At 34.6% G+C, this 23567-nt stretch overlaps 1 protein-coding gene across 1 annotated transcript in view; it reads right to left on the reverse strand.

The window, feature by feature from the left end:
• Positions 1-23567, reverse strand: part of LOC150096664 (uncharacterized) — a 111663-nt gene that overhangs the window by 18356 nt on the left and 69740 nt on the right. The window contains exons 6-8 of the mRNA XM_090408289.1: positions 18116-18228; positions 7688-7796; positions 5896-6155 (exon numbers count right to left, since the gene is read on the reverse strand). Of these exons, the coding sequence (XP_090264415.1) occupies positions 5896-6155; positions 7688-7796; positions 18116-18228 (482 nt within the window). The remainder of the gene's footprint in view (positions 1-5895; positions 6156-7687; positions 7797-18115; positions 18229-23567) is intronic.

The following is a 23567-nucleotide window of genomic DNA, read 5'->3' on the forward strand; positions in this document are numbered from 1 at the left end:
AAAATGTTCTGTGGACGCACCCCATGCATACGGTCAAACTGACGGAAATTTGTAGCACGGGTTGCATAACTCACACGACAGCACACCCAACCGAAATGTGCATGCGATGCCACTGAATATAACAAGATCCTACAAGGGCATCCAAGCACAATGTTGAAACTCAAAACTTTCCTAATTCAAGGAGTATGTTTTACAAGCCTGGACCAAACATGATGTAATGTATCATGCAGCTTACTCATGACCTAGCAGACAATCACCTGTTGCTGCAGTTCACTCTGTCAGATAGTCTCATATAGTTGAGTATAGCAGTGTGATGTCTTCATGGAAAGGATATTAGGCATGGGAAGATACAGGTAATGGACAAAAAAATGGAAACACTGAGCTATTGGGTTGCATTATTAACAATACAGTCAAAAATAAACAAAATACCACCCAATGTACATAACAATATTGCTAATATCTACTAAAAATATAACTTAGCTGAGCAACAAGTTTATAGCAACTGCTACTAAGGACAATGCTAGCTCCCCAAAGGTTTCACCTGGGATCGAACTGAGGTCCTTGCGCACATAAAGCACAAGGGATAACCACTACACCATGAGAACTACTACTAAAGTAATTAAAGTTACTTTATAATGTCGAGTGCACATGTCCCATTAAAAGTATTAATCATAATTTTATTTTATTTATTCTTTGGCAAAAGGAGATATTTTTATTGTCAAAGAGTTAAACTTGAAAGGATTCCTTGGGGGGAGGGGATTTCTTGTTGCATCTTAATTTTAAACTATCATGGGAGATATCCTCAATATTCCTTACAATAGACAATGATATGATTATATTTATGCACTTCTGAACACACTGCTATCTGGTAATATGTTATCTGTTTTACTAACATGAATATTAGTCTATTATGTATTTCAGGTTTCTTGTTTCCCAAGTGAATTTATAACAATCTTCATGCTTGAAAAGACAATTAGCAATTTTTAAGTTATTATATGTGGAGTAATATCTTAAGTCAGCATCATCCATTTCTATTATATGCAACTGCCATTTGTTCCTAAATTTGTATCAAGCAGAATGTTCACTACTCTGGCATTGAAATATCCTATTATTAAAACATAGTCATTTGGTTTATTTTATCTTTTATTTTTTGCAAATGTGAACAGAAGGCATTTTCTTCTCTTCCTTCTTCTGGAGAATAGACATCAATAACAGTCAGGATGCCACAACTTACTTATAGTCTTAGTTCTAGAATTCTCTTATTTATTTATAAGAGAATATACTCATTTATTCTTATTAAAACTGATTTATGAATAAAAATTATTATTTCTGCTTTAGCTCTTTCTTCCTTTCTGAATCCACTGTAGATAGGCCAAGTAACTTGGCTTCTTATGAATCAATTTAGGAATGTAGGTTTAATGCCTATACAAATAGTCTGCTAGCTCTATTAATGCAATGATATGTCTGTTTTATAAAGAAGAAAACCAGACTTGCTAAGAGAAAAGACCCTGTCACCAGTTATGTTATCCTCTGGTGATACAATGTTCCTCTAGACTCCCATGGGATCATGGGATTTGAACTTGAATCTTTCCAATCAAAAGGACAGAGGAACATGTAGAAACTTTTTTTTTTTTTCATTTTTATATTGCATTCACAAGTACTTATAAAAGTATATATCTTATCCCTATTTGATAGGGAGCGAAAATAAAAGTCCAGGTTAAAAAAAACTCCACAAAATTTCTCTTCATTTACTATTCTACAACTATTCAATTGGAGTGCTTAAGGGTCAAAGCTGTATAACTGAGCGGAGACATCCACATAGCCTTTAAAGGAATGCGGAGAACCAACCAGGGCTTCTAAACTAATGTCCAATCCTCACCTTCTCGTGGAGTACCCAGTTGGGTATCTACTTGGATACTGAACGAACGAGGATGGGCTGGCAATTTGGGATTTAGCCGACCAAATTGTATTCTTATTGATTAAACAAAATAAAAAATGATGGTACAACATGACAAAATTTGATGCTGGCTGGGGTGTCGCCCGGTAAACAAGGTCCCCGTTGTTTTCGCCAGGGAACCAGGGTGAACAGCGAAAAGTCAGCTACTGGAACAAATCTGAAAACAAACCCCAGAGTTAAAGATTGGTACTATCAACGTAAGATGCCTAAATGGCAAAGAAATGGAGCTAGCTGAGGAATTAGATAAGTACCAGATCGACATAACGGGGTGACTGAAACAAAAAAGACCAAAACTGGTGAGATCTTTCTGAGCAATAAATACAAAATGTTATATTCAGGCAATCAAGGAAAAGAAGGAGTAGTCATAGTATTCAACACAAAATACGAGGATAATCTTCTTGAATGGCAGTCAGTTACAAGTAGAGTAACGTAAAGACGCCTGAATGGCAAAGAAATGGAGCTAGCTGAGGAATTAGATAAGTACCAGATCGACATAATAGGGGTGACTGAAACAAAAAAAGACCAAAACTGGTGATATCTTTCTGAGCAATAAATACAAAATGTTATATTCAGGCAATCAAGGAAAAGAAGGAGCAGTCATAGTATTCAACACAAAATACGAGGATAATCTTCTTGAATGGCAGTCAGTTACAAGTAGAGTAATGTGGGCAAATATGAGAATGGGGAACGGGACAATGAAACTTATTTGTGCCTATGGTCCCACAGAAGTTTCTACTAAGGTAGAAGTGGAGGAATTTTTTGAGGCTTTAGAAAAAACAACTGACACAATCAAAAAGGAAAAGTTGGTCTTTGTTGAGGATCTAAATAGCAGAGTAGGAAATGATTGTGAAACATACAAAAAAATATTTTGGGAAAATTTGGTGAAAAGAGCAAAGCTAATAATAATGGATTTCTGCTCAGGACTTGGACTGGTTATTACTAACACCATGTTCCAACATAAAAATGTGCACAAATTCACATGGAGAGAAGAGACTAGCAATAAGAAAAGTCTCATTGACTATGTTATTGTTGATAGTGATGTTTTCTCCCTGGTGTCCTGCACCAGGGAGAAAACATCACTATCACATCACAATTTCGAATCCTCTGTACGACAAATAGTACAGAGGATTTGAAATTGGAAGCGATCACTATTTAGTCTTGAGCAGGATAAAATTGAATTTCACACTGAAAAGAATAACATGTAAGAAAATTTTAAAGCAAATAAAGTTGAGCAGCTCTCAGATGTGAACTGTAGACTAAAATACACAAAGATTATTGAAAAAAAAATGAAAGAGTTTGAGAACAGGAATCAAACCTTGGAGATTCAGTGGCAAATTCTGAAGAAAACATTGATTGATTCTCCCAGAGAGGCATGTGGTGAGGTTGTCTGCAAGGATAAAAAAATCAGAACTCCCAGGTGGACACAGGAAGTTAAAGAGGCAGTGAAGGAAAAGAAGAAAGCATATCAAAAGTTCCTGTCAAATAAGTCAGCTTGTGCTCTTAGAGAATATAGAGACAAATGCAAGAATGCTAAACACTGTGTAAAACTAGTTAAACAAAAGTCATGGGAGGACTTTGGCAAGCATATAGAAAATAAATATCAAGAAGGTGGCAAAATATTCTGGAGGTTGTTGAAGCAGCTTAGGAATGGAGGAAAGAGTGCTGTAAAAGGAGTTAGAGATGATAAAGGTGACCTGAAAACGGTAGAAAAAGATATCCTTGAAGTATGGAGTAATTACTTTGAAAAACTGTTAAATGAAACAAGCAGTGATGACAGCACAGTGATAAAAAAACACTGACCAGGCATGCAGTCAGGAATACATATCCATACTTGAAGTAGAAAAAGCAATCAAAGGCAGCAGGAGTAGATGATATTCAACCAGAAATGCTGAAGTATGGTGGTATAAGAGTCTTACAGTGGCTGCACTACATAGTTCAGAAAGCCTGGACAGAGGAACGAATTCCCGATGATTGGAGTAGAGCTCTCATAGTACCGATATATAAAAAGGGAAATAAAACAATGTGAGAATTACAGAGGTTTTTCCATACTGAGTGTTCCTGGCAAGATCTATGAAAGTATACTTGAGAAACGGTTGAGAAGAATTGTGGAAGAAAAGAAAAGCTTATTGAAGAACAAGCTGGATTCAGGCCAAATAGACGCTGTCAGGATCAGATTTTCACTTTACGACAAATAGTGGAGAAATCATGGGAATATAACAAAGATCTGAATTTAAGGTTTGTCGATTTGGAAAAGGCATATGACATGGTGCCAAGAGAGAAGCTATTCAATACACTGCAGTTATATGGTGTTAATGGGGCATTATATCAAGCAATATTTGATATAATGCCCCATTTTTTTTTTTTTTTGAGTTGTAAGTCAGCAGTTAGAATTGAAGGAAGTACAGGAAGATGATTTAATATTAAATCTGGTGTGAGACAAGGATGTACATTATCCCCTCTGTTATTCATTATGTATATGGACCACATTATGAAGGAAAGTGGTATTAAACATGATATCAAAATTGAAGATGTTAATGTCAGCTCTTTGCTTTATGCGGATGATGTTATACTTCTAAATAAATCTGCTACAAGTCTGCAAGATTCTCTGACTAAATTGAATAGCTGTTGTAATAGATATGATATGAAGGTCAGCAATAAAAAGACAAAGACAATGAAAATAGGCAGAATCATTGAAAATGTCAACTGTGTTGTGAATGGAGAACCTGTGGAACAAGTAAAACATTTCAGCTACTTAGGCACGATTTTTACTGAAGATGGTAAATTAAATATAGAAATAGATAACAGAATCAGCAAAGCTGGTATGGTGGGAAGTCAATTGAATAAATTCATATGGAATAAGAGAGAAATTAGTCCCAACACTAAATTAGCTGTATACAAGACAGTGTTCAAACCAGTTTTAACTTATGGATCTGAGAGCTGGGTCAGAAGTAAAACACTTGACCAAAGACTAGAGACTGTAGATATGAGAGTCCTGAGAAAGATTATAGGCATGAACAGATGGCATGAATGGCAACATCATATTAAAAAGGAGGATATTAGGAAAGAACTTGACATTGTCAGCATCCAGGAATGCATTAGCACAGCTAATCTCAGGTGGTATGGTCACTTAAACAGAATGCACAAGGAAAGATTAGCGAAACAAGTGTTCTCTGCCAGGTTGGCAGCAAAACGACCCAGAGGAAGACCAAGATATAGGTGGATTGATACGGTACCCAGTGCCTTAGACGACAGAAATATAAGATCTGATAATGTTGGAGTCTTGACAAGTAACAGACTGATTTGGAGGAAAATTGTATATAGGAAGTTAGTAATGATGTAATTTTTTTCATGTAGTACTATCATGTAGTACACCCCTTGAGGGTACATGGCAGGAATTTGATGATGATGAACTATTCAATTGAAGGACAAAACAGTAACAAAAATTTCAGGTCCAACTTAATCATTTTTTTTAAGTCATTCTTAAATGAGTTTTCCATATCTTCAATTGAGTATTCCTTGTATTATTTTCTGTCGACACTAAGATTTTCACATCCGTTTTTATAGACAGGCACTATGAGAGTTCTGCAATCATTTGGAATTCAATTTTCTGAATTATGCAGTTGCAGTCACTGTCAAACCTTATACCACCTTATACCTTCTTAACTCACATCTTTTATTGCTACTTTTTTTTTTTTTTTTTTTTTTTTTTTTTTACACATTTCAGGTTTCTGACAGCTTTTTCTAACTCCAGTATTGGAATGTAACTACTGATACATCACACATCACTACATCTTATAATCAATATGCAAATGCAGGAATTAACACAATTTCTGATGTATTATAAAATAATAAACAAGTTGCATATGGAATCTATTTTACACACGAATATTTTTATTAAAAGCATTAGAAATAAAAAAGTCTTGGATAAAAAAATATACCTTGTAAATCGAGATGCTGAAGAAAGCAGAGCTGGTGAGTGAGATGCAAAATGTCTATCAAAAGGACCATGGCCTTTGCTCTTTTGCATTTGTAAAAGCTCCTGCTGCCAACGTATGGTTTCTGCTGCTTCTTTAACATGACGAGGTGGTGATCCTAGAAGACTAGGTCTTTTATGCTGATGTCGAGGAGGTGATGATATTATATCTTCTGCACCACTACCTGCATCACGTTCTTCCTCTTGCCTACAGGACTCTAAATACTGAAATACAAATAAGCAATTATTATACTTTCAAATATTGCTGCTTATTGGAGAAAATAAGAAATGCATGCAGCAAATACAATCTGGTTTCTATATTATCAAAATGTTTGCCGCTCTGAGAGTAATCTGGTCTGCTCAATAAAGTCATTTTTTATTTTTTCCAGAGATTTAAGTTACTAACTATGCTTGGGGAGTCCTCACTCAACAATTTGTGTTGAGTAAGGACACACACACACACACACACGAGGTACAATAATTAACACAAAATGAAGGGCATGAATAGTGCAGTCTTCCTGTGACATGTTAGAGATTGCTGCATGCTCCAACCCCCCCCCCCCTGAGGAAAACCAGAAATCAACATTCTAAGAATGTTAAAACATTTCACAGTCATTAAGAATCTTGTTGAACTAATCAGGGAGTGATCCTAAAATATGGTTACTGCAGAAAATAACTATGCTGTAAATATTCTGTGTATATCTGAGAGAGAGGTGTCCCTGTGGACTACCAGTCTTTTAAAGAAATGCAATATAAAAGTCTAGTCTAGGTATGCTGTCTGTACCTATGGACAGAACACTTGGACATTAACCACAGTGCTTTTACAATGGGACATCAACTCACACTACTGCGTTATGTATCACATCAAATTGCTCTTACTTTTTCAAATCAATCCATTGTTCATGTTCTACTTCATAATTAATTATTGTCTTGCTACTGATGATGGCCTGTAATATTCAGATTGAAATATATGGCCTTAAATAATATTACTTACTCCTTGTGTTTTTTTCGTATTAATTTAAAGAAACCTCTCATGGCACAAGTAACTTAAACAACATTTGAAAAACAGATGTGGAGCCATAGATAGATAAAGTTACATCTAGTATTCTTGAAATTTTTTTCAAGAATACTTCTTTCTAACATTCAGCATATACTGAAACTTACAACACTGATGCAAGTTTCGTGTTGCTAAATGTTAAGTTGGAGTTTTTGTTCAAGGCTACCTGTCATGTACTGACCCCCCCCCCCATTTGGATTGCTTCGGCACTCTTTGGGGATTGGAATAGAACTGCAGAAAGAAAGCTTCCATTCCACTAAAAAATTAGTTCAGTAAGTATTAGTAATAGATGATGTCATCCCATTTCATATCATATTATTGTAGTGTTAAGGGACATTAGGCTGAGTGTGGGTAACAGAATGTTGTTCTGCAAATGAGAAAATGCATGATAATATTTTGGTCCTGTGCAAATCTAGAGTACTGCCATGTTCAGTGTATTTAGGAGAGCTGGAGAGATAATTTGCTATTTTTTGATAGGTATATAAAATGATAACTTATTTGATAAAAAAAAATATCAAAATTTGTACTGTTGATATACAGTGCATCAGTAGTAGTGATGAGTTATAACGATGCTAACTAATATATTGCAAATTATGATATTTTTTCTAACAAATTTAGCAGCATGTTTAACATCAATAAATTTATATATTCATCACATCCAAACTAAGTTCATTAAATTAATTGTAAAATTGTTGCTTACTTTATCAAGTAGCCTTCTTGATTCATCTGATAATGGATCATGGGAGAACCTACAATTTTGCTCAGAGTAGCATTTTGAACCTGTGTGATAAAACTTGCATGGAAATTCCTGTATAATGCAATTAAGGTATATATCCAAAATATTTATGTGCATTATATATGCTATTACAACTTTTACAAAATCTGTTTCAAAAGAGACATGAGGTGTAAAGAGAGACATGTTAATAAAGCATATTGTACATTTTTTTCCTAGAATACATAACTAGTATTATGTAACAGCATGTTAAGGGATTGTTTGAAGATCAAAGCAAGATTATTGGAAAAAATACCTTCAACCTATATAAGGAATGCAAAAATCTCATATTTAAGTTGCAGCACATGGGACTGGATGTCAGATGGGTCAACTGGATTCAGGATTGGCTGTCTGATAGGTATCAGAAAGTTGTGTATGGTGGAGCAGTTTCAAGGAGACAGAAGGTTACAAGTGGGGTCCCACAGGGCTTAGTACTAGGACCTATATTGTTTAACCTTTATATCAATGACATTGCCAGTGGATTGCAAGCAGATATTCAGTTGTTTGCAGATGATGCGAAGCTGGGAAGGATTATTAGTAATAGTGCAGATGTGGTAGCCCTGCAAGAGGATTTGAATAAGCTAGATAGATGGGCAAATGAATGGGGATGTCAGTTTAATGCAGCAAAATGTAAATGCAAAAATCTCACTGGAACTTCTGATTTAAATGTTCAAGTTATTAGATACCAATTTTGATACAGACTGAAAAAAGGTGGGTTGGCAGTTTGGGACATAACCAACTAAACTGTATTTCTATATTGGCTGAAACTATATACATCTAATATGACAGTGCAGTATAATTAGATATTATGCATGCTATAACTCTGGATAGACTAGTCCAAGACAGAAGATGTACAGGGGATTTAAATAGTCACCAGCAACAGTGAAATTTATTCATAAAAAGTCTCAGTCAAAGCTTAACAGCATTAATAACATGACATGTGAAATTCACTGTATTAAAAGTCAATTAATTACTCAATATCTGAGACAGTGAAAAGATCCTAAGAAACTCAACATGTGGAAGGGAGCTGGAGTAGTTGATATTCAACTTGAAATTCTTAAAAATAGTGGCATAAAATTTTTCAGTGATTATACTGTATAATTCACAAAGCCTGGCCAGAAGGTTAAATCCCTGATGACTACAGTATATCTTTCAGTCATATAAATTTATTAAACGGGAAATGAAATCTGTTAAGGAATTTCCATACTAAGTGTCACAGAAAAGAAGCTTGAAAAATCGTTTCAGGATAAAATTGGTTAAAACTAAACTAGATTTCTTAAGGTTATATAGGGATTCCCAAGACAGATTTTTACCTTGCAACAAACAAATGAAAAATGGAAATATAAAGAACTTAATTTAGGCTTTGTTGATCTCAAAAAGGCATAAGACACTGATAAAAAAAACTGTTCATAAAACTATCTGTATAGTGTAAACAGAACTTCATACAGATGATACATTGCTTATTCATTGATTATAAATTTCATTTAGCTTATGCATGAGTTGCAGTTTGTCAGTTAAAATGTAGAATGTTCAGGAAGAATAAAGGATGACTGTATACCTTTTCAGCTGTTATTTATAATTTGTGGGAAACTGGTATAAAAACAGAAATCAATTGTATTCTCAATAGTGAATGAAAGTACAGGTTATGCATTTTAATTATTTAAGCACAGTTTTAGTAAAAGTTGTCAAATTAAATATAAAAATAGATAACAGAACAAGAAACCAAACAGCCAAGATAGCAGTGTGTAAGACAACTTGTAAACCAAATATTCTACCTTATTTTAATATATTAAATGCAGTTTATATTTTTTAGATGTGAACTCCAACTGATCAATCAAGCCAAAAAAGGTATTTTTATTTTTTTAAAATAAAGGACTTGAAGATTTGAAACTCTACAGCATATAATGTTGAGAGCAGATTAAATATTGTATGGATTGTTTATATAATAATATCTGACTTACACAACTGATGTTTAATATTTTTGGAAAAAATAATGGTAATAAATATTAATATGAGAGAGCATGAATAAAAGAGGAGGAAAGGTTCGTTCCATGAAAAACACTGGACTGTGAATGAATGACTACATGTAAGTTGGGTTTTAATAGTATCTGAAGAGAGTAGTGAGACTAACAAGTCATATGAACAATGATCATCTATTCCAAGATGGGAATGGTGAAAATTCTCTATTCCACAGAGAATGGCACTTTGTGATGGGAGGAAATGTTGTGAGTAAAGGATAGAGGGTTCATTAACCAGCCTGACTACTCTTTTTTCAACAGAGTGAAAAAAAAAAATTTTTTTTTTTGAAGACATGGAGAATGCCTACAGCCTAGGTAGTAATACTGAACGAGTACAATGGATTCTGAGATTTATACTTTAGGTAAGAATAATATGAGGGGTTTCTGAAAAGTAAGGTAACACATTTTTTTTTTTCCCGAGAATGTTTAATACTTCTCCACAAAGTCTCCAAATTTATTAATGCACTTGTCCCAACGATGGATTAGTTTATCGATACCAGTACTGACAAAGTCCATGCCTAAAACCCAAGCATCGCCTAATGAACTTCTTCATTTACAGTGAAATGCCTTCTGAAAGGATGTTTCTTGAAGGGGCCAAACAACAAATGGAAGTCTAAAGGTGCTGAGTCTGGGCTGTAGAGAGGATGTGGCAGAGTTTCCCAGCAACCACTCACAAGTTGTGTGTGTGGAAAAGCATTATCATGCCACTTGCCAGAAGCCCTTGCCATTTGTGTTGAATGTTGGCTTTCAGTTTGTCCAAAATCACACAGTAAAGCTCTGCACTGATTATTCCTCCCTTCAGCAAGAAGTCCACCAACAGAATACCTTGGTGATCCCAGAACACAGTGGCCATGATTTTTTGCACAGTGGAAACAGTTTTGAAATTTTTGTGCACAGGAGACTGGATGTTTCCAGGTCATGGAGTCTTGTTTGTTCTCTGGGGTAAAGTGATGAAGCCATGTTTCATCTCCTGTGACTAGGCAAGAAAATCCTTGCCTTTGTTGCTGTATTGCAACAAATCACCAGACATTCCCCATGTGTGTTGCCTTGTGCTCCTCTGACAACTGTTGGGGCACCCAATGGGAGCACACCTTTCGAAAGCCAAGGACATTGTGCACAATCTTATAAACAGTGGACTTACTCAAGTTCGCCACTTGTGCAATTTCACTCACTGGTCTACAAGAATGATACCCTTAATGTGTGAAATGTGGTATTCTGTCTTGCTCAATGAAGACCTGGCTGCCCAATGTTGATCTTCAATGTCACCATGGGAGCTCTGCACTGCAATGGTGGTCTTTCCGCATTATTAATTGGTATATCTGTCCACCGTGTTTTATCTCGTTCCCTTTCACCATCATTAAGAAAAAAATGTTACCTTACTTTTCGGAAACTCCTTGTAGCTGAATAAGAAAAGCTAAGCCTTTCTTATTCAGCTACAAGGAATTTTTTTTTTTTTTTTTGTATACAATGGCAGTAGACAAATGCATTTACATGAAGAAAAATTCAGTTATCATTTCAAGTTTTAAATATCATTTTTGTTCTCATGGACCTACTGGATGAAATCATCCAAAAAAAGATAAATCATGTGACATATTTTTTCCTAACTCTTCATAGTACTAAAGTTGATGTCATTATTTTTCAATGCCATGCCAGTGAAGAACAGTTTAGAGATTTAAGAATTTAGTTATAAATATTTTTATGCTTCACTCTGTACTATGTAAGACACGAAAGCAGTCCACTGCTAATATTAGCCAGCAAATTACAAAAGGAGCATCAAAAGTATAGGTGGTGTCCTAAGGACACCAAAATCTGCAGGTATATATTAGAACAGAAAGGAACAAGGCATCATTAAGAGCTGCACAGGAAACAGTTGACTGTCTTGAGACTTCTTACAAACAACAATCGCAATTTCTTTCAGAGTAAAGAACTTTTCAGGATAGCTTCATGCAATACCAACATTGATCCTGAAATGCACAAAGGACCACATTTTTATCACAAATAATCCCAACATGAGGATACTCAGGTTATGGAATTTCAATTCTGTATATGATTAGATATATATTATATGAAAGAGGATATCATATTAACTTACTCTAACATCTATTAAGATTGACATCATCACCATTTGAAAAAGTACAGTAGTTCTCTTCCCCTTATTCACGGTGGATATATTCCAAGACCCCAGTGGATACTTTAAACTGTGGATAATACTAAACCCTATATATATAAATATATATATATATATATATATATACATACACACACACACTATGCTTTTTCCTATACATATATGAGGGTGTGCTGAAAAGTTCTCTTAATTCTCGAATTTCTTCAAAACCTCTGACATGTCTTCTTATATATTTTAAAAGAAAATATCAAATTATAATCTGATGAAAAACGTGGGGGTAAATAGTTTTAAGATATATTCTTTCTTGTGGTTATATCAGTTGCTCTAAATATCAATTTTGTTCTAGGTGTTTATCAGAGGGATCATTTAAGGGCAAAGTCAAATAACTAGGTGGAGACCTCCACATCGCCTTTCAGGAATGTGGAGAATTGACTGGGACTTCTGATCTAATGTCCAATCCTCACCTTCATGTGGAATACCTGCTAGTAGATATCTACTGGGTATTGAACAAATGAGGATGGGCTGGCAATTTGGGACTTAGCCAAGCAAATTATACTCTCTATTTGTTTATACCACAGATGCATATGATAGCACAAAATGACGAGATTTCAAACCAGCTGGGGCATCATCCCATTAAACAAGGCCCCCTGTTGTTTTCATCAGGGAATCAGGGTGAACAGTGAAAAGTCAGCTACTGGAACAAGCTCCAACCTAATATCTAGAAGAAGAAACCCAATATCAGAAGAACCGATTTTAGGAAAAATCAATATAAGGAGTATTAATGAAAAGGAAATTGAACTTGCAGAAGAATAGGAAAAGTACCATGTAAACATAACTGGCATTACTGAGACAAAAACAGGTGAGATCTTAATAAATAATAAGCATACGATGTTATTTTCAGGCAATAATGATCAAGGAAAGGAAAGAGTGGCAACAGCATTCAACACCAAACATAAAGATAAACTCCTTGACTGGAAGGCAGTTTCAAGTAGAGTATGTGGGCAAATTTCAAAATGGGGACATGGACAATGAAACTTATTTATGCCTATGGTTCCACAGAAGGTTCTCCCAAGAAAGAAGTGGAGGAATTTTTGAGTTATTAGAACAACAGGTAGCTGACAAAGAAAATGAAGAAAGTTGTCCTTATTGGAGATCTGAACAGCAGAGTAGGAAATGAATCCCACCAGGCATATATGAAACATTTTGGAAAAATTTGAAGAAAAGGGCAGAGCTAATAATAATAGTAAGTATTTACTGAACTTCTACTCAAGACACAGACTAGTCATTATTAACACCATGTTTCAATATAAACATGCAAACAAGTTCACATGGAGAGAAGACATAAAAAATACGAAAATCCTCATTGATTACGTAATTGTTGATAGTGATATCTTCATGCTTGTTCAGGAAGCAAGTGTGTACAAAGGATTTGAAATTGGAAGTAATCATTACTTAGTACTATAGAAATGGATATCACATTGAAAGGAACAGTATGTAAGAAAGTTTTAAAAAGAATTAAAGTTGATCAGCTTTTACAAATAAACTGTAGACTCAATTATACAAACACTATTGGAGAAAAAATGAAACAATTTGAAAACAAGAACCAAACCTTGGAGTTTCAGTGGCAAACTCTGAAGAAGACATTGACTGATTCAGCCAGGGAGGTATGTGGTGGAATTGTCTGTAAGAATAGAAAAATAAGAACACCATGGTGGACAACAGAAGTTAACCCGGCACTGGTGAGGTGGGAAAATGTAACAAAAGGTATATTGGGGTACCACAGAACCACCCAAATAATGTAGTGTATTATAGAAATCCATATCTTTTTAATCAATATTAGATTAAGTATTGTTTAAGATTCTTCCTCAGAGTCTTCTGTATCGGACTCATGGTTACTGACTAATTCTGAATCAATTTCACTATTATCATCTCCGCTAAATGGCTCCTCGTCCGTCAAAGTATCATCTATAAGTTGACGTAACCTATGTTCTTCCTGCTCGTAATTCATCTGGTAAAAAAAAGATATTCTCAAAATACCCTCTATATATTTATGAAAATGTATTTGCTTATAGTTGGAATGTAAAAATATAGAAAACGCAGCAGTAACGATAATATTTTAGTAGAAATACATGAAAACAACTTACATTTTGAAGTAAACATAGTAACACTTTTGGTAAGGTGGGGTATGGTGGACCCCAGCACACTAAAGTTGCTTGCATGCAACAGTCGGTTGTCTATGGCATCAAGTAGCGGGTTATGGGAGGGGAAGCTATACTGAGGCATGACTCGCTGCCACGTGTTGTTAAAAAGTCATCGTCAATTTAAAATCTTTGGGGTCTGTGACCCCCCACCTTACTAAAGCTGGGTTAAACAAGCAGTCCTAAAAAAGAAAAAACATACCAAAAGTTCCTAGCAAATAAGTCAGCAGATTTCTAAAAGAATACAGAGAAAAATGTAGGAGAGAGTCAAGCTGTGTATAAAAGTAGCTAAACAAAAGTCATGGGAAGAATTTGGTAAGAATATACAAAATAAATAATAGGAGAGTGGCAAAATGTTCTGGAGATAACTGAAAAAAGCTTAGAAATGGAGGAAAGAGTACTGTAAAAGGAATCAAAGATGATAGAGATAACATGAAAACTGAAGATAAGGATATCCTAGATGTCTGGAGTAATTACTTTGAAAGGCTGTTAAAATAAACAGTGACAGAATCATATTAGAAAATTTTCAAGAGGAATACATATCAATACTTGAGGTAGAAAATACCAGCAAAAATTTGAAATGTGGAAGGGCAACTGGAATAGATGATATTCAACCAGAAATGCTTAAGTATGGAGATATAAAAGCTTTGCAATGGCTACACTGCATAATTCACAGGGTCTGGTCAGAAGAACAAATTCCCAATGACTGGAGTAGAGCTCTCAAAGTACCAGTCTATAAAAACAGGGAATAAAACGGAATAAAAATCAATCAGGGTTTTCTTCAAGGCTTGCCACTGAATCTCCGAGGTTTGGTTCCTATTCTAAAACTCTTTCATTTTTTCTTCAATAATCTTTGTATATTTTAGTCTACAGTTCACATCTGAGAGCTGCTCAACTTTGATTCGCTTTAAAACTTTCTTACATGTTATTCTTTTCAATATGAAATTCAATGTTATCCTGCTCAAGACTAAATAGTGATCACCTCCAATTTCAAATCCTCTGTACACTTCGGTGTCCTGCACCAGGGAGAAAACATCACTATCAACAATAACATAGTCAACGAGACTTTTCTTATTCCTTGCCTCTTCTCTCCATGTGAATTTGTGCACATTTTTATGTTGGAACATGGTGTTAGTAATAACCAGTCCAAGTCCTGAGCAGAAAACCAACAGGTATTTGCCATTATTATTAGTTTTTCTCTTTTCTCCAAATTTTCCCAAAATATTTTTGTGTCTGACAATCATTTCCTACTCTGCTATTTAGATCCCCAACAAGGACCAACTTTTCCTTTTTCATTGTGTCAGTAGCTTTCTTTAGAGCCTCAAAAAATTCCTCCACTTCTACCTTAGTAGAACCTTCTGTGGGACCATAGGCACAAATAAGTCTCATTGGTCAATTTCCCATTCTGATATTTGCCCACATCACTCTACTTGAGACTGCCTGCCATTCAAGAAGATTAGCCTCATTTTTTTTGTTGAATAGTATGGCTACTCCTTCTTTTCCTTGATTATCATTTCCTGAATATAATATTTTGTATTTATTGCTTAGAAGGATCTCACCAGTTTTTGTCTCTTTTGTTTCAGTCATTATGTCAATCTGATACTTACTTAATTGCTCAGCTAGCTCCATTTCTTTGCCATTCAGGCTTCTTATGTTGATAGTACCGATCTTTAACTCTGGTGATGTTGAGTTGGGTTGTGCTTTCAGATTTGTTCCAGTAGCTGACTTTTCACTGTTTGCCCTGGTTCCCTGGCAAAAACAATTGGGGGCCTTGTTTAACCAGGTGACGCCCCAGCTAGAATGAAATTTTGTCATGTTGTACCATCATTTTGTATATCGGTTTAAGCCAATAAGATCTTATACAATTTGGTCAGCTAAATCCCAAATTGCCAGCTCATCCTCGTTCGTTCAGTATCCAGGTAGATATCCAACAGGGTGCACCACGAGAAGGTGAGGATTGGACATTAAGTCAGAAGCCTTGGTCAGTTCTCCGCATTCCTTTAAAGGCTATGTGGAGGTCTCCTCTCAGTTATACAACTTTGACCCTTAATCACCCCTCTTTGCTTTATGCAAATAATATCGAACTCCTAAACACATCTAGTGCATCATCAAGTCTCAAGGATTCTCTAACTAAATTGAATAACAGCTGTAACAAATTTGGCATAAAAATCAGTAATAAAAAGGCCAAAACTATATAAATAGGCAGGAGCATAGAAAACTTTAGCTGCATTCTGAATGGAGATCCTACAGACAAATAAAATATAATAGCTGAAATATAAAATATTTCAGCTATTTAAAGCACAGTTTTTAGTGAAAATGACAGGTTAAATCTGGAAACAGTTGTGGTGGGTAGCCAGCTGAATAAATTTATATGGAATAAGAAAGAAATTAGCCAAAACACCAAACTTGCAGTATACATGGCAGAGTTTAAACCGGTTTTAAACTATGATTCTGAGAGTTGGGTTAGAAATAAAGCACTTGATCAAAGACTAGAGATCACAGATATGAGGGTTCTAAGAAAAATTAGGGGAGTGAACCGATGGCAACAATGACAGAATCATATTAAAAATGAAGATATTAGAAAGGAACGCGACATTATTAGAATTCAAGAATGTGTCAGCAGAGCTAATCTAGGATGGTATATAGTCACTTAAATAGAATGGGTGAAGAAAAAGTTAGCTAAACAGGTGTTTGATGTGAAGATGACTAGAAAGAGATCCAGAGGAAGGTGGATTGAAGTGATTCAGTCAGAAGTGCCTTAGAAACACAGAATGGTAGATATGACAATATTGGAGCACTCACAAGTAATAGATTGATTTGGAGGGAAATCGTTGACAGGAGATTAATAATAATGTAAACTCAATCATGTACTGTTGTCATAGTAACCTGAACATCCCGTGGGGGTACATATCATGAAACTGATAATGGTGTTTAACAGAACTTTTCAGTCTCTCCCCCTCATACCTATGATAAAACTTTAATTTATAAATTAGGTACAGTAAAAGATTAACAATGATAAAAGAGAACAATTAAAACAATATACATTAATAAAAGTTATGGAAATGCGAGTGGAATCTCAGCAACCTTAGAATACAATTTTTTTTTTTCTTTCCTTATGAAGTCTAGAACTTTCACCTTTTCACTTAAAGGAAGCACACTTTACAGCTTCTCTTCAGCATATCTGTATTGTCAGCATCACTACTCTTGCACTTTGGAGCCATTATTATATAAAATAAGGGTTACTTGAACACAAGCACAGCAATATCACAGCAGACGATCTAATAACTGAGAAGCCTACTAAGTGACTAATGGGCAGGTAGTGTATACAGTACAGCGTGGATACTCTGGACAAAGAAATGATTCATGTCCCAGACAGGATGGTGTGAGATTTCACCAAGCTACTCAAGAACAGCATGCAATTTAAAACTAATGAATTGTATATTTTTGGAATTTGCATTTAATATTTTTGGACTGAGGTTGACCATGGATAACTGAAACTGCAGATAAGGGGAAACTAATGTAGTGGTTATGATGTTAATATCTAGGACTACTATATGAGTTATTATCATTATAGATCATAATAACAGAACACAGCACATAAGCAACTGCAATTTTGTCATCATATATTTTGCCTCTTGCCACCCAGCTTTTTTGAATAAAATAACTTGTAAATCAGACAAAAATTTGACTTATCACTCAAAGCATTCAATTTCAAAATATGGATGACATTTAAAGATTAGTTGCATATTATCCTGTCCCCCCTCCCATCCACCAAGAGTATTACATATCAGGAATTTGATGCTGCTGTATATTAAACTACTAAGGTGAGCAGAGATCATGTGACACCACTTCGGAGTTCAAATCTGTCAAATAACTAAAAAAGAGAACACCAGATTTCTTACTACTAACAAAAAAGCCAAATTTACACACCATTTTAGAAAATTTAACATTTTACACTTGGCTTCTGATACAATCAATGACAAATTCTTAAATGTAATTAGATAAAAGGATATGGTGCATAAAAAGACAAACTTCTCCTTTGGCACAATAACCATTTAAATAAAATTTGCACAATTCTTTCTTTTTTTTGGGAGATCCAGCATGCGTAAATGGACAATCAGAACCCTAAAGAGAAAGAAAAAATCTTTAATACATTAATAAGTTCTTTCAAAAACACTTATGAAAAATTATTTATTTCCTGTGATATTATGATATTTGAAATTAGTACAGAAACAAAACTGAGATCATGATGTATTCCACCTTGAAGCAGCATATATTATGTATTTGTATGTCATGTGCAGAGGCTGAAATGAGGTCATATGTATTGATTTTAAGTAAACGTCATGTCACAAGAATCTGGATGAAAAAAAATCAACCATTATATGTTAAACTACTTAGCTGGGCTGAAAAAAACCAATAAGAGGGGAGGGGGAGAGTCCAAATTTAATGCAGACCATTTAAATCATAAGGTTGTCAATATATTCAATTATTTAATCGAAATAATGTAAGATTTAACCCATCTGATGCAAGAAATGGATCCACTTCTTACTCTCTTCAGTCTTTAAAAAAATGTTTCATGCAATTTAACACAACATAACTAATTAATTCAACTGAAATGCATTTCATTCAAAACAGGAATAATAAATGATGTTCGATATTATCAGGTCTGAGCCTCCATAGCTCAGTCAATATAGACAAACCCCTTTGGTTGGAAAGAGCTGGTTCGATTCCAGTCAGTGACACGAGGAACCTTTATCTGGTATCTTTCGATTAAAGGTGAGTTAGCTGGTCTCATATGGAGGTAGGATTTTTTCGCCTGGAAACATGGGTTTTTCATCTCCCAGAACAGGCAAACCGGCCCTGTGAACACATGATTCTACAAACATAGGACACCTCCAGGAATAAGGAGTAACCAACCTATTCCGTAAGATTTCAGTCCCGAATGCCTACACGGTAAAATGTGTAGGTCTACAAGTGAGTGTAAATTAGGATAGGATCATCAGGTCATATCTTGGACAAAAACCAGCAAATAATACACTATAGTAAACTCATAAAAATCCCAGGAATAGGATCGTACATATCAAACATTCATCAAGTTTTCAGTAGTTTGTTATAGTGAGTGAATATGTGGGCTTTTTCTATAGTAAAAGTCAACTGTAAATCAACAAATTACTTTTATTTATTTATTTAGCAACACTTGATTGCACTGGAAGAACAATAACATATACATTTTAGTATTTTTGCTCAATTTGAAATTCAATTTTGTATATGACAACTGAACTCACAGAAACATTGGGGGTCAGGAATTAAATAAGAAATTTAATATCTTATTTCAATCATTACCAGGTTTGCCGTTTTAAGGATACTTGTGACATAAGACTGAATGATATATGCACGTAAACACAAGAAAGATATTTAATTAACCAAATATTTCCATCTGGAAATAGCAGACCATCCTCAGTGGTATTACAAGAACAGTTTTAAAAAATACAAGCTAGAATACTAACAATAGATCGTTAAAAAATAGAACACGGCTCGTGATGTTATATCACTAAGTATGAAACACAATATTTTGAAGTAGAGACATGATTGAAAAAAAAAAAAAAAAAATTAATGAGTAATCTTGATTAGACCTTCCCAGATTTTTGATATAGATACACAGTCATTACGATTTAGGTTGGGACGATGGAGCAAGGCCTCTACGCTTTCCTTGAACAAACATTCAAACCTATAATGGAATCTATGCAAGAGGCGAGTCCTGGACCAAAGGATGCTGTGGTCAGTTTCAATCCTGTGTTGAGCCAATCCAGACTTTTCAGGTTTGTTGTGAAGAATGGAGGATTGATGTTCTTGGATTCTTTTTTCAAGAGAACGTCCAGTCTGTCCAAAATAGGAGAGATCACAGTTGCAAGGAATTTGATAAACTCCAGGAAGAGATAAAGTTGAGCATTTGTCTTTAGGAGAAGGAAAATGAGAAGACAATTTGTTAATAGGAGAATACGTAGCTGTTAAATCATATTTCTTTAAAATTCTTGTGATAGGTTCTGAAATACCGGAGATATAAGGAATAGGCACTCGACGTATTGAAACTTTGTTGTTTTGTGGAGGATTACAAGAATTGAGGAGATGTTGAGTACTTTTTTCAGAAAAGCCATTGAGTTTCATGTGTTGTTGGATAGTAGAAAGTTCTTTCTGTAGATATATATCATTCAGTCTTATGTCACAAGTATCCTTAAAACAACAAATTCTCATCCTTCATGGGGAAAATGCTACCAAAATAACCGCTAAATTAGGAAAACTTTCAGTTATACAAGGTAGGTTACGAGCAAAGATTAATTTCTTAAAAAAATGCAGCAACAACAAGATTATTCTCAATTTCGCTAAGATTAAAGAAATGATAAAATTTCCTGGAGCTCATAATATTTACCAGAACACTGGTTTATCTCTAATCTGTAACCAACTTAAAGCTGCTAAACATGACCTTGCTATTCACAGTCATCATATTTCTGATCTACGCACCTATATTTCCACAAATTTGGATCCACATCTTTCTCACATAGTTCTAAATGTGGCTAAATGTTCTACTCAACATGCTTATAATAAACTAAGTCAGCATCTAACCCGTAAATATGAAGCTATTTCATCTAGACAATCCAAGCCCTTCATAACTCCACATAATTGAATTGTCAATATATCCGGACGTCCTTTAACTGAAAGCCTCATCCTGCCAAAAGGACATGATTTTTCTATTGTTCCTAATAAGATACCATATCTAGATTTCCTAGCTAACATTGAACGGAATCTCAATCATCTAACTAGTGATAAATCTAATGCTCTTTGCCTAGAAGTCGCTTCTTCTCTACTTAAGGCCAAACTTCCTCCTTCCAACATATCTCCTTCTGAAATGAAATCTTTACAGTCCTTGAGAAAAAATAATCACCTCATTATCACCAAAGCTGACAATGGAAAAGCAACAGTAGTTATGGACTCAGCAAATTACAGAAGAAAACTTTCTCTTTTGCTTCGAGACCGCTCCACATATCAAGAAATTGATTATAATCCAACCAACAGACAACTAAAGAAATTAAATTCTCTCTTAGATGAAGTCATCAGTTTAGATAAAGACACAATTGAAAGACTTAAAACTCATTTTGCAAGACCTCCTAGATTTTATGGTCTTCCTAAAATACATAAGATTGACTTTCCTCTTCGTCCAATAGTAGATTGTATTGATTCTCCTACTTACCATGTAGCCAAATATCTAGCTAAATTATTGAAATCTTACATTGGAAACTCTAATTCCTTTTTTTTTTCTGAGGAATTAAAAAATTCCTCAGAAAATGAGAAATTTTTTAATTTTTCTTAGAAAAATTAAAAAATGTCTCATTACAACCTACAGATCTTATGATTAGCTTTGATATAGAATCTTTATACATCAATGTACCTCTCAAGGAAACTTTAAAATTACTTGCTGACATCTTTCCTCAAGACATTATAAAACTATTCGATTTCGTAATACATTCTGGATATTTCGTACGTCAAAATAAATTTTACAGCCAAGTAGAAGGAACAGCCATGGGAAGTCCTCTTTCTCCTGCTTTAGCCAACTTTTATTTAGAACATTTAGAAAAAGTCCTCTTCTCATCTATTTTCCCTCAACCATCCTTTTGGGTAAGATATATAGATGACATCTTTACTATTTGGCCACACAGCAAAAACTCTTTACCTTCTTTTTTAAACAGTATCAATTCCTTGCATCATCGTATAAAGTTTACTATGGAAATAGAAGAAAACAACCAGTTATCTTTTTTAGAGGTTCTCCTCATCCGGTCACCTTCAAATACTCTTACAACTACAGTAGACAGGAAACCAACGTTCACAGGTCGTTATATTCTTAAAGAATCAGCCCATCATCCATGTCAAAAAACAGCAATTATAAAATGCCTCATCAGAAGAGCTAAAACTAATTGCAATACTTTTGATTATCTACAGAAAGAACTTTCTACTATCCAACAACACATGAAACTCAATGGCTTTTCTGAAAAAAGTACTCAACATCTCAATTCTTGTAATCCTCCACAAAACAACAAAGTTTCAATACGTCGAGTGCCTATTCCTTATATCTCTGGTATTTCAGAACCTATCACAAGAATTTTAAAGAAATATGATTTAACAGCTACGTATTCTCCTATTAACAAATTGTCTTCTCATTTTCCTTCTCCTAAAGACAAATGCTCAACTTTATCTCTTCCTGGAGTTTATTTTTTGGACAGACTGGACGTTCTCTTGAAAAAAGAATCCAAGAACATCAATCCTCCATTCTTCACAACAAACCTGAAAAGTCTGGATTGGCTCAACACGGGATTGAAACTGACCACAGCATCCTTTGGTCCAGGACTCGCCTCTTGCATAGATTCCATTATAGGTTTGAACGTTTGTTCAAGGAAAGCATAGAGGCCTTGCTCCATCGTCCCAACCTAAATCGTAATGACTGTGTATCTATATCAAAAATCTGGGAAGGTCTAATCAAGATTACTCATTAATTTTTTTTTTTTTTTCAATCATGTCTCTACTTCAAAATATTGTGTTTCATACTTAGTGATATAACATCACAAGCCGTGTTCTATTTTTTAACGATCTATTGTTAGTATTCTAGCTTGTATTTTTTAAAACTGTTCTTGTAATACCACTGAGGATGGTCTGCTATTTCCAGCCGAAATATTTGGTTAATTAAATATCTTTCTTGTGTTTATGTGCATATATCATTCAATCATTACCAGGCATTCACAAAATCCAGAATCAACAGATATGAAACCTTAAGAAAATTGACAGAGCATTAAGATTAGGGACCATGAGGGGAGGCAATTGTCTGCCTTATTCTCTTCATCAGATGCTGCTTAAAATAACTGATAGTTTGGAGCAGCTCTCTCTTACTAGCTATTGCCCTCTCAGTCTCCAAAAAAGTTAGACAGGGCTAAAATAGCCTTGGGTACTCTTTGTGGGAAATAAAACACATTTTTCTTACAGTGAAAGTCAATTGTAAACTTCCAAATTACTTTTCTTTTTTCAACAACACTTCCTTTCATTGAAAGAACAATAATATATTCGATTTTGTTCATTTAAAAGTTCAAGCTTATATGGCAACTGAATGTTCTCTCTCAAAAGCATATGGGTTAGGAATTAAATAAAAAATTAAATTTCTTATTTAATTTTTTATTTAATTCTTATGTCATGACCAGGCATTTACAAAATCCAGAATAAAGTATCAATGTTGTGTGAGGCCATTTGTTTTCTCATTATGAGTTTAACTTTGTTGAGCTGAATGCACAGCTTTATTTTACTGAACATGCACAGTAAACACTGAAGGAAAGTGTAAGAAAGAACACTGAAGGAAAGTGTAAGAAAGAACACTGAAGGAAAGTCATTAAACTGTAAATTAATGACATACATAAGGCCTGCAAAAC

Source organism: Typopeltis vanoorti, chromosome 18, assembly GCF_054136105.1.
Source record: "Typopeltis vanoorti isolate ZY-2024b chromosome 18, IOZ_Tvanoo_1.0, whole genome shotgun sequence".
Classification (NCBI taxonomy): domain Eukaryota; kingdom Metazoa; phylum Arthropoda; class Arachnida; order Uropygi; family Thelyphonidae; genus Typopeltis; species Typopeltis vanoorti.